The sequence below is a fragment of the Girardinichthys multiradiatus genome, chromosome 18, assembly GCF_021462225.1.
Source record: "Girardinichthys multiradiatus isolate DD_20200921_A chromosome 18, DD_fGirMul_XY1, whole genome shotgun sequence".
NCBI lineage: Eukaryota > Metazoa > Chordata > Actinopteri > Cyprinodontiformes > Goodeidae > Girardinichthys > Girardinichthys multiradiatus.
This window is the reverse complement of record NC_061810.1, coordinates 51,556,589-51,569,466: the sequence shown is the minus strand read 5'-3', so window position 1 is coordinate 51,569,466 and position 12,878 is coordinate 51,556,589. Positions and strand designations below refer to the sequence as shown.

The 12,878-nt window shown below is 42.6% G+C and overlaps 1 protein-coding gene across 1 annotated transcript; it reads left to right on the top strand.

Annotated features, from left to right (window-relative positions):
* Positions 1–1,387: 1,387 nt before the first annotated feature.
* Positions 1,388–12,745, top strand: spint2 (serine peptidase inhibitor, Kunitz type, 2). The gene is made up of 10 exons (XM_047392251.1): positions 1,388–1,934; positions 5,798–5,968; positions 7,135–7,233; positions 7,435–7,458; positions 7,871–8,032; positions 8,127–8,192; positions 8,278–8,445; positions 8,675–8,719; positions 10,401–10,509; positions 10,612–12,745. The coding sequence occupies exons 1-10, from the start codon at positions 1,514–1,516 to the stop codon at positions 10,703–10,705; spliced, it is 1,359 nt and encodes a 452-aa protein (XP_047248207.1). The 5' UTR covers positions 1,388–1,513; the 3' UTR covers positions 10,706–12,745.
* The last annotated feature ends 133 nt before the right edge of the window (positions 12,746–12,878 follow it).

Here is a 12,878-nt window from a genome sequence, read left to right as displayed (position 1 = left end):
CATCCGTATTAAGACAATAAAAGACCTGAAATATTTCAGTTAGTGTGCAATGAATCTAAAATATATGAATGTTAAATTTTCATCATTACATTATGGAAAATAATGAACTTTATCACAATATGCTAATTTTTTGAGGACCTGTATTTAGTTCTTTAGCCTGCTATTAGACAAGAAAACGGGCTTTAATTTCTCACAGTCATATTTTCACCATGTCATTCATACACTGATAAACGTCACAGCTCCAAGCAAAATATTTAATTAGCAAGTTAAACATTTAGTTTACAAACTATTTCATTTATGAACTAAATATTTAGAATCAGAATCAACTTTATTGCCAAGTTCTTACATACAAACAAGGAATTTGCCTCCGGTACACTTTGCTCTTTTGTTCTGTTTTTGCATTACAGAATATACAAATTTACAATTTACAATATACACATATCTAATAAAAAAGGTGCATTTGCAACATCTGTATGCCTACTAATATTTAGAACTAAATATCTAGTTCAGTTTTTGACTGTGAAACCTTACAAACGGCACCCCAGAAATTTCATTTAGCTAGTAAACATTTGAACTGTTTTTATTTCAATCTTAACTCTTATTAAATTAAACTTAACACTGAACCACACAAAGCCCCAAACTCTAATTTTCATCAAGAAAACTGAATGAAATACAGACACACTGGGAAAATATGCAGATCTTCCTAAAAGCCAGTTAGAGGTATTATACAATGTTTTATTTTAGAATATTGTTAATTAGTGTGTCTGCAGAGCAATACTCTCTATCTGTTCAGATTTTTCCCTCAAAACACCCGAAACTTCATTTTATTATCACCAAAGACAAAGTGAATGTGAAAATGTGATTTATTTTATTGGATTGATGGACTTTAACACTGATAGGGGTGGGGACGTTTCTAGATGAATGGGAAGGTCCAGAATCAGTAACCCTGGGTAGATCTGCTGAAGGGATAACCAGCTTCGAGATATACGGATAGAACTGGTTACAGGGGATGGGGTCCTGGATTCTGAGTAGAACCCGTCTCTCACAATATGGCAAACACAGGCTGAGGCATTGTCTCTACTGAGAAACGAAGCTCCAAAGTTCCTGGATACCCTGATGGGATGCTTGATTCTAAGTCCAGATGCTGGTTCTGAAAGGGTTCTGATGTTTTTGCAGGTTCTCTCTCCTCACTCAGTTTAGTCCAGTTAAATCTGTCGGTTTGTTTTTTCTTCACCGCCGGGTCAGAATTTTAAGATCCGTCCGGATTTCAGGAAATAAACTGAATTGATTTCAGAACAAAACAGTTGAGCAGCTGCTTCTCTAAAGAAAAAGTCACCTGGTACACAGGGGGTTCTGGCTGGTTGATCACTGTTGTGTAATAAGGGGCGTGGCCTCGGGACTTCACCTGTCGCAGGTAAATTGAAGTGCGACACTCAAACACGGAAGTTAACAGCTGTCGCTTGGAAGAAAATCGCGCCTGTCGATGATTTAGGTTCAGCTTCATTTTTTCACAATGTTTAAACACAAGCTTTTCGCGCTCTGTTTCCTACTTCAAGCTGGACTGGGCCAGACCTGTGACTGGGACCAGACCACGGATCCGAACCAGGGCCTCGCCCCTGACTCTTGGGCAGCGGGGGCTCGCTACCTGAACTATAGTCAGGAGGTGTCGGACCCGGAGAGCTGCCGGACCGCCTGCTGTGAAGTCGCGGGCTGTGACCTGGCTCTGGTCGGGCTGCCAGCGGACGGAGGACTGCAGTGTATGCTGGTGAGCTGCGGGCCCGCCGGGTGCACATTACAGCAGAACTCCCAGTTCCAGGTGTTCCGAAGGAACGTCCAGAGCGAGGCCGAGCAGGAAGCGCCTACAGACGGGGAGAAGCTGCACGTCGTCCCGCTGCTGGAGGGCGAAGAGCCGCGGAGCAACGAGACTAACAGCGGTGAGAGCGCCAATCAAGAACCGATAAACAATTAATCATTTATAATAACTAATCCATTAGCAACAATTAGAAATTAATGCTAGGATGATTGATGTTAATTTACTAACCAATCAGCTGGTTTGTAAACATGACCTGACCAGCTGACCTGTTTAATTACCGCCATCAAAAAGAATCCGGAAGTGAGGAACATCAAACTGATGACAGGAACTGCCGCCGAGCTTCTAATCAACATGATTGGTTGATTTATTAATGAGCGGCGCAGTCAGGTTGGTCATATTTCTGCCCTGTTCAGGTGGTTTCACTCAGGAAAACTACTTCCTGTTTGTTCTGATCTGCTGCTTCAAACCTCATTTCTAATTGGATAACACGGTTTGGGTTCTGGTCTCATTTACTGCTGGTTCAAATTAGAAACAGGCTTAAACCATCAGAACCAGATCATTCTACTAAGAACCAGCTCCAGCCACAGAGTCCAGAAAATGAGTAAATCAGAATCAGAAAAGCTTTATTGCCAAGTACGTTTTTGGACATACAAGGAATTTGTTTTTGGCGTAGTCGGTGCAATACAGTACAAATGAAACAGATCGTTGCTAAAATAGTTTGCTCAGATTGAGTTTATAATTAATGTAACAACTGGACTGATTCTGATTTCTGACAATCTGGACTTGATCTAATCTCAGAGTTGGAACGACTAAGGGTAAATCTGTGGTCCAAACAAGCCACGGATCATTTGCAGAACCATTTTGCATTCAGGGAATAGAGACAGATCAGAATCTGGAAGGATTCAGATTAAAACAGTGAATCTGAACCTGAAAAAGTGGAAAAAAGACCAGACATGGACTTCAGTAACATCCTGACCAACCCTGAATGGACCCACCTTTGGGTTCTGGTGGAAACCGCTCTGAATCTCAAGCTAAGACAGTGTTCCGTTTTAATCTGTAACCTGAGAATTTAGAACCAGTTCTGATCGATGTTGAGCTCACTCAACCGGTTTTATTTCTTGTGTTCCAGCAAAGAAGCTCCAGATATAAAATATTCTCTCAATCACAACCATAAATGAAGCTCAAGAGCAGAAGGAACCGCATAGTTTATATTCTGTCCTCATTCAGGGTCCAGTTCAGAGTCCGGTTACATCAAAGTTCCGGTTTAAGATTTGAAAGGACAACATTTTCTGATCTGGGTCCACTTTATATATCATGTTTGTTCGTAAACATGGGTCAGAACCTCTACAAAGTTACAAGTAACAGCTTTATGTCCCCACCAGACCAGTTTCCTGGATCATTTCCTATCTGTTGACGACCCTCTCCATAAATGCAGCCTGGTTTTATAAAATGTATGTCTTTTCCATGTGAGGTCAGAACCTGATGCATCACAGCACCATCTGAACCACAGCAGTGGTTCTGTTCTGTCTGAGAGGAAGTTTAGATTTAACCCAGTCCTGCTTTGGTGAACAGATTCAGGGTCAATCTGCTCACCTGAAGGTTACCTAAGCCCATGGTACCGAATGCACCTGATGGACCCAGCCAATATCCCACCTCAGACACTGTGAATGCAGTGTTGCTTATTGTTGTCAACTCACCTGTTTAAGTAACTGCTGAGTGAAGATCTGCTCAGGTATGCCACCTGATCTGGTTCAGGTCCGACCAGTTTTTCTGGTTCCTACAAGTTTACTGTTTTCCATAACACCTGAGGGGTGGTGAGCCACAGCTGAGAGAAGATGAAAATAACAACCCACCTGTCCTTACCTTTGTGTTGATTTGGATCAGGTTCTCAGGTGGGGGAGGAGCTTCAGGACCGCCTCAGGTAAACAAAGACCACTTCAGGCACGTCTGACATCACTTCCTGTCTATATTTCCAGTCATTTACATTTTTTTCTCTGTAGGATGAGTCAGTAGTCAAGTTTATTTATATAGGTGTGTTTCTACCTGCGTGAACTTTGGAAGGTCTCTCCGAAGGAGACAGCTTTGTTTGGGTCAGGAACTGGTCTTTAACAGTTCTTGGTTCTGGTGAGCTCATTAGGGTTGTGGGCAGTTCTTTCGTTTATCCTGGACAGATCTTTGAAAGTTAAATGGCAGCAGGTCATGAAAAGTTTTTAAAGGAGTTTTTGGAACTTCTTGGTTAGATCTTTTACAGGAAATGGGCAGGTTCTGGAGCGGGTCTTAAAGAGGTTTTGGGCAGTTCTGGGGTGTTTCTAGGAAAAGATCTTTAACAGGCTGTTCAAAGGTCGGGTCAATAATGTAGAATTACTTTAAGGTCTCGAAATGAAAATGTTGTGGAGCTGCATTGTTTGATGAATGACGGGTTTCGGGTTTTTACTTCCTGCCTTTTGTTCTCAGTCAACTAAGAAAAGCTCATCCAGCCTGTCTGAGCAAGTCCAAGTATGAAACTAATGTGATCTTGCTTTTTCCACCACAGAGTGGGTCAGCTAAGGTCAGAAGCAAGAACCTTACGTTTTCACGTTTCTGGACTTTGCTTCAGAACCAAAAGGTTTTCTTTGGTTCTGTTTGGGTCTCATTTTGGGGGAGATGCTGGGGGTTTTTTGTCACCAAAGACCTGGAAATATTTTTGTAAAAGCTTCCATTATTAACCTAACCACATGGAGCCAGAGGTGGCGCCGCCTGCTGGTTACAAAGGGAAATTGGTGGGAGGTGTTGATTGTTCAGAGCATTTTATCCGAATCCGCAACAGTGTTTGGATTTAGGTGTTAGATGTTCTGAAGTTCAATGTTTGGGGGTAAAATGGAAGGTGTGGAACTACAGCTGATAAGTCTTCATCACCTTCCATTAAACAGGCTGTTTTCACAGCATTCCCACGAATCAACTGTCATGAACAGTTCATTCATCTGACAGACAAATTTCAATAATCACGAGGAAATATTAAAGGTTAGTGTCTGTATTTTGATATGGAAACCGACAAAGTTAGACATATCTTCAATAACCCATGTGCACTCTTGTGCACTGTGGTTGTGTTCCTCATTTTCTTTCTTTAGGCTGTGAGACATTAAAGCTGCTGTGGTTTTTCCTCTGCAAACAAAACACCATCTGCCATGCTGCCAACTGGACCTGATAAAGCAAATAAAAGCCATACTGATCATAAAAAGAGGACAGAACCACCCAGGAAGCATGTTTGTTTTGGGAACAGCAAGCCGAGTCCAAGGAAACATGAGGAAATGAATGCTGATGTTAGATTTCACATGAAATATTATCCCAGTTTGTCCTTTTACCAGAACCTAAACCCAGCTGATATCAATCAGATAAAACAGATTTTCTGTAAGATTATTTTAAAATAATTCTGTATGTTGCTCCAGTTTATTTCAGACATTCATTTTTTGTCTATAGTGGCATGTTTCACTGTTCAAGATTTGTCTTCCAGAACAAACGGCCAGAAAAGCAAAGGTTTCAGATCCATAATAAAAATATGACCAGGATTCATGTATAAAATCATCTTTAACAGTGAGACATGACTAATATCGGAGCTGTGTCTGTCCTGGATTCACTGTTTGGATCAGGCTCAGAGACTAGACTGGAAACACAATAATCAGAGGAAAACGAACAGTTTAAATGAGGGTGTGCTGATTACCAAGCAGCTTATCTTCACCGATGGAGGGGGGAGTATATTTCTATATGGTTGGAGATGAGAAGTTTCCTCTCATGCATGTTTTGTTGGCTCTGGGGATTCTGGGTACTTAGGGTGAACCAGCTGGAAATGATGGAAGCTGGCACTGGTTGATTCAAGAACTGGAAAGGGGACCCACTTTAAAAACACACAGACCTTTTGTTTAAGAATGAGAGTTTCCTGAATAGAAATAGTTCACTTTGTCTGAGGCTAAACTCAACATTAAACTGACTCTGGGTCATCTTTCCCAGATCTTTGCCGTCTTCCAAAGAAGACTGGACCATGCCGGGCCGCGTTCCCCAGGTTCTTCTACAACGTGACGAGTCAGAGCTGCAACGGCTTCATCTTCGGCGGCTGCGAGCCCAACAGCAACAACTTTGAGTCCCAGGAAGACTGCGAGGCTGCTTGCAAGGGAGTCACCGGTAAGATCCACAGACCGAGCTGCTGGGGGTCAGGTTTTCATGGTGGGTTCACTGGGAATCTTACCTAGCAACAGTCAGCAGGAACAAAGGGGATTGCCCGCACCTGAGCCAGGTGAACAGAAACCATCGAAAGTCAGCAAATCAGGTTAAAATGGTCAGTAGCGTGAACACACTGATAGGTAGGCAACTTGAGGTCAGAATATTGATGTGTGGCAAGGAATCAAACCCACAACTTTGCTATTGCAAGACAACAACACTTATCACTGAGTCACAGCTGCTCCAAAATAAAACTGGAAAATCATAGAGACAGATTGGTCAGCAGGTTTGACCGCATCTGGATGAACACTGAACCGTTCTGGTCCGACGGCAGGATTGTTTGGATCCTGGGTCATTTCTGAGAATTCTGCAAGATTCCAGTTGGACTGGAATGTTAGTTAAAGATGAAGAAGTGAGTTGCTGCTGAAATCTCAGAGGAATTGCAAAAACATTTTCTTTTTCTTTTTTTTTTTTGCAGCCTATTTTTATTTTTTGAGAGTAGGCAGACAGGAAGTACGGTGGACAGGGGGGCGTTCGAGTCTTTAGTCCTCGACGGACAGCTGCATCTAGGACCAAAGCCTCCATATATGGGTCAGACGTTCTACTGCTGCGCTCTGACAAACTTCGTTTTTTAATATTTTCTGTGACATCTGATTTACTTGGACTTCAGGAGGGTTGAGCCTTAAAGGTTCAAGGTCCAGATGTTTGAGTTTAGTGCATGATGCAAAGAGGTGCTGTTGGGTGATCAGGTTAAAGGTTTTGAATCCATGATGGGTCCAGCTTCTTCCTGCTGATTTTCCAGGTTCTGACTTTCTGTGTTTCATCACGTTCTCTGAAATCGGAAGCTAAACTGGGAGGGTCCAGAAATGCGGTGCCGCTCCCAGTTCAGCTGACCAACAACAACAATGAGAAGGTGGGGCTTCAGACAAAAGCTGCTTTATTTTCCTGCAGAGAAAACAGGCTTTAGGAGCTGAGAGGAGACGTGTTAAAGTTCAGCAGCTCCTCTCGGTTCTGTCCATCTCAGAAATGTTGCTCTGGAACAAAACACTTTAACTTACCTGGAACTTGTCTGACCTGCTAATGATGCAATTTATAACCTGCCTATGACTATCTAAACTGTATGTGTTCAGGTTCGGTTCTGCTTGAAGACCCGACTTCTGCTCCTCCTCCGCCAGCTCCCAAAGCTCCTCGGATGGCGCCAGAAGAGTCCGCACCTCTACAGAAGACCGGTCAGTCTTCACAAACTGACCGATCAACCATCTGTCTGTCAATGTTTGGCTCTAATAATAAACTGGTCGCTTTATTGTTCTAGAAAGCAGTTTGTGGTTCTGCCGTTAGAAGCTGAGAGGTTAACATTCAAACCATGTAACTATGAGCTGCAGGTCACATGATGAACCTTTGACTCACCTAAAGCTTCCTGTTTCCTGCAGAAATCGCAGCTGATGAGTATGCAGGTACGTTTCACTTACTCCTCACAATGAGGTGGTGGGTTTGATTCTGGAGCTAAGATACATCTTTGGTGGTTCTGGAAGGTTCTAAGCATCCTTGTTGAAAGGATCCTTTGGAGTTCCTGAGGGTTTCTCTTGGATCCTCTGATGTTTCTGCGTCTGTAATGATCGTTTTGGGATGGGGATCTCTCTGGAACCAGGAACCTTCTGGGAGGTTCCTGGTTCCTGGGTTGCTGTCTGGCCCTGTGGGGGTTTTCTGATGTTTCCTGGTGGGGAGTTGAGATGGCTCTTAATCTCTATGTGCTTCTCCTCTACCTGATTAACAGCTGGACTCTTCCTACTGAATGTCTTTGAGGCCCATAGAACCTTGTGAGCAGGCCAGGTGAAGTGTGTTACCTGTGTGTTGTTGTCCAATCAGAAAAGTGTGTAGCAGAGTACCAGACAGGTCCATGCAGAGCTGCCATAAAGCGCTGGTTCTACAACAAAGAGAAGGGCATCTGTCAGACCTTCATCTATGGCGGTTGCAGAGGAAACGAGAACAACTACGACAGTGAGGACCGCTGCATGACTACCTGTACAGGTGAGGTACCAGGTCTAGTTCTACCTGAAGACTCCAGCCTGCACCAGTCCAGTTAGGACTGCATGTAAACTCCCATTGTTATTATCTGGTGTAGGAGTTACTGTCCTCCCATCCTCCAAGAAGGTCCCAGAAGATGACAAAGGTCCTGCAGATGCCACAGGTGAGAGAGTAGCTGGACATGATGGTTGTGCTGTTCCTCATTAGATCCAGGGGCATTGTGGGTAATTATTGTTTGCTTGTGTCAGATCGCTGCAGTTTGAGTCCTGAGTCTGGACACTGCCGTGCTGCGTTCCCCAAGTTCTACTACGACCCGGACTCTGCTTCCTGTCAGAGCTTTGTGTACGGTGGATGTGGTGGGAATGCCAACAACTTTGACTCTATGGAGGAGTGCATGACCGCTTGCAGTGGGGGAGGTAAGAACTGGATCAACACCAGTATGAAACCAGTGTTTATCATCTACATCTTGGTATAAAAACAGTTTTGTTTTTCAGCTAACTCCCAGTTTAAAGCCTGCCTGGGTTCAGTTTCTGTGGCGGAACTGGGAAATATGTCTTGTTTGGAAAAAAGTCTGACCTATAGTAGTCATGAAGACATGAACATACCACTTCCTGGGAGTTGTATGACCCTTTCCTTGTCTTGCAGATGTGTACGATGGTCATGGTGAGACCAGAAGTCGATGGACTGCAGGTGAGTTCCTCTGGGGTGTTTGCTCTAAAGTCGCTATGGTGAACTTTTGGTTTCTCTCCAAAGAGGGATAAATTGATCAAGGCCACCTTCATGATCACAGTCTGTTCAGGCTCTGCTTCAGTTACTAAAGAGATAAGTTGAGTTTTCATGAAATTCAGTTTGGTTTGTTTTTAACCCTCCAAACTGAGCTCATCTTGATGGCAGAACTAATGGTTCATGTATCTTGAGCAGAACCAGGGACAGGTGAGTTGATTGGGAGCCATTTTACAAGTACCTGGCTTATAGGGTGGTATGAATGAGCCGACCTTTAGGGTCTGTGGCAGATTGCAGTCACTTGCAGGTGCAACCTGCTTTGCTGAGGCATGTCACACCATTCCGATCGATAAGATGCTGCCTTGTATAATGACGACGGCTCAGGAGTTCTGGGTCAGCCTAACGGATGGCATGTTTATTCTGCACAGAATGGAATCAAACCATTCAGTAGCACGAAAGAAACACCCAGCCGACATCAGTTCACCTGCCCGTGACAAAGGACCCACATAAGCAAACCAAATCATGCTACCACGAGTGTGAAAGAACCACCAACATTCAAAAGTGACCAAAACATCAGCCAGAAAGCATCGGTACTGAGAAGTGGTCTGTGGTCCCCACCTGCAGAACCACTCCTTTATTGAGTGTCTTGATAATCACCAAAGATTTCCTCCTGTTGTCTTTTTCATTTGAACAACAAGATGTGAAATTAATTGTCAATCATTGTTGCTTCCTAAGTGGACAGTTTGATTTCACAGAAGTTTGATTTACTTGGAGTTTTATTGTGTTGTTTAAGTGTTCACTTTATTTTTTGAGCAGTGTATATAAATAAAATAAGTGAGGTATTTTTGGTGGAATGAATCGTTTTTTCATTCATGTTATACAGGAAAAGATTGAAAAGAACGGCAACCGAAGGAGGTATGGGCTGCGGAGATCAGGAGATCAATGAAAATGCTAGAATGCAAAGTTTTCCCATGAGAAAATGTGAAGGAACCAGTGAAAGCCAGTTCAGGAGGGTATACAGATGGCATGGTGAGGGTTAACTGGAGTTCCAGTCACAAAGCAGAAGGCAGCATGATGGATAACGTCTAGTTTATAAAGGAAAGGTTTTGAAGCTGGAGATGGGCACCAGCTCTGCTGTGACCCACTATGGAAGAAGCGGGTATTGAAGATGGATGGATGGATGGTTGACAAGGATTCAGTGCCGTAAAGAACAACCAATTCAAGATTTAACCTTCGGGAGCTTTCAAGAATGTTCTGTGAAGCCAGATACCAGAGTACTTCAAGCTTTAGACATCATCAATTTAAACACCAAGGATACATTTTAAAGGGACATTCAATCTTTAGGTTTTTATTAACCAAGCATTCAAACCTAAAAGGAGAACAGAGAAGGCACATTAGACATCATTGAAATGAATCTTAGTTTTATTAATAGCAGAAATTCTGTTATTTAACAGTCTTGGTGTAAAAGTGGTGCAACTGTGTCCAGATCTAAACCCAGACAGTACCTGGTTACTGTAACTGTTTTAGCAGATGGACAAGAGACTGATAAAAGATCATTTTAAGTTTGGAGTTATAGGTCTCAAGTGACCTGAAGATGTTGTAAATAAACTTCCAGTTAATTCTGATCTTCATCTCCTCTCTTCTGAAGCCTTCTTCCTCTTCGTCACGCTGGCTGCCATCTCCGCTGTGTTGCTGGTCACGCTTGTCGTCATCACACTGAGACGCCACCGTCTGTCCCGTCATTACTCCACCGTCAGGTAAGCTCAGGGTGCAGCAGTGTCCCCTGTAGGCAATTCGCTGCATCCCTCAGATGGTCATCTCTTAAAACTGACTTAAACCTCTATCTCCGTGTCTCGCAGTGACAAGCAGGAGCTAATCCCAAGTTCTGACGAGCTGTCGTCTCAGGACTCAATAATCATCCCTGAGAGCCCCAAACCAGAACCAAAAGCTTGAGGGCTCCTGGATCCGCCTGGGTTCTGCCTTAGAACTGATCCTTTCTCACCTCTTACAGCGATTAATCAGGGTGATGCAAAGCTGATTCGATGTTGGATCAATTGAGCAGTTAATTGGTATCAGTCCTAGGGGGGCTGCAGGGGTGGAGCTTCAGTTTTGAGGCAGATCTTGCATCAATAAAATATTTTCTTTTCCTTGCAGCATCAGAGCTCTAGCTGATTTTGTCATTGATCACCTCATTAAAGGTCCTCTGCTCAGGGTCCCTCGGGGATCGGGTTACTGTCATGATCCTCTCATTATTTAATTATTCATGAATCTGTTTAAAATTAGCAATCCTGAAGTAAAAATTATTTAATCCAGATATGAGTTTCTGTTTTCAGACTCGATCATTTCCTGTTTTCTGTCAGAAACGGTTACTGATTATTTCTGATCATATTAGATGGGAAGACTGAGATGGTTCCTCCTGTCAGGTTCTGCCTGTCTTCTTCATCCATGTGATCCTGGTCCTGATGGATCTTTAGAGTTACTTTTAAACTGATTATTACAGTCGGTTATCAGGAACTTCTTATAACCTCCGTCTCTGTGACAATTAATTTTCTGTGGTTCTGGATGGTTCCACTTGTAATAATCAGCTGATCATTTCCTCATCTCTCTGGTTTCGATCATCTCCTGTGAAGCTCTTGAGTGTTTCAGCAGAAATCAGGTTGTTTCCTTGGAGCCTAAATCTTTTCTGTTGTTCAGCAACAAACCAGTTTCAGATCTGGGTTTGGAGCCATCTGACACCAAGTCCAGAAACAGCTGGAGCTTAACTGGAGATGATCAGAACTATATAGGTGAAGAAGCGGTTCAGCCAAGCAGGACCATCCAGAACCTGCAGATTCTTGATTGCTGACAGGTCAACACATCAGATCAACACCTCCTTATGTGCTGTTTGGACTTTAACTGGTTCTGTTTGCTGGCTTGGCCCAGAGCTCAGAGCAGAGGTTACGATAGGCTGTCATTAGGACACTTTTCCTTTTAAAGTTGATGTGATTGATTATTGATCAGTGAGATGATCAGCTGACAGATCGGAGCTCAGGTTGTTTTAATTAGGATGTTTAAATGAAACTTGTTCTGTGATTAAATCAATTAATGAAGGAAGGGATAACTTTGCTCACTTGTTTTCAGTTGATGATTTATTGATCATTAATCAGTGGGATTATATTTAATTATTGGTAGATGTTAGATTATCAGTTTTATTAAACATTTGAGATTGTATGTGTGTGTAGGTCATTGATGGTGGTAGGTGGATGTGTGTATTGATCGATTGGGATCTGACAGAATCACCCTGCAGGTGAAACACCATGACAATAAATTACTGTTTAAACTGCAATTCTCATGATGCATCTGCATAGACTGGTTCCCCTGCAGGCTGAGGTCTGAACAGCATCGCTCAGTTTTATTGATTATTAATCAGAGAATCTTTAAGTCTGCTGTTGAATTCATTTAAGTTTTAATTCCTTTGAAGATAATCGGGGTCATGCTGGTGTTTATTGATCTGTTCCTGAACTTTTAAATGTCATACATGAAACCTTAATTAAATACTGATCAGGTTATTGATTTTATTTTTTAATCTTGTCAGAGATTCTGTTGTGATTGAAATTGTGAACAATAACCTTATCACGTTCTATAGAAACAATAAATCAGATTTAACCCATACTATCTGAACCAGCGCTTCATTTGCATGTTTCTGTTGATCAGCTGAAGCTGCAGTGTCTGTTATAAATCAGCTGAGGTTCAACTGCAGAAAAAACACCTTAGGATGTGTGAGAGATTCCAGCAAGGTGCAGGACCATCTCTTGAGGAAAGCTACAGTGTAATGTTGCCACCAGTGCAGAGCTTGCTCAGGATTGGCAGCAGGTTTATGCAAGTACATTTGCGAAGAAGCAAATTCTGTCAGACTGGAATTCCACAGGGAGGAAAAGCCACAGGAGCATTCTCATGAATTCTGATTGTTTTGGAAAAAATTATGAATTAAATTAAACGGATTATCCCACAGCATCAACATGTTTAATCGTAGTTTATTTACATGATCATTATTCTGATTTGCTTATGTTTATTCTCCATGCTGGTAGTTTTCATTCTGCTTCTATTTCTTATTAATTTCTTATCCATATTAAATTCAGCATTTACT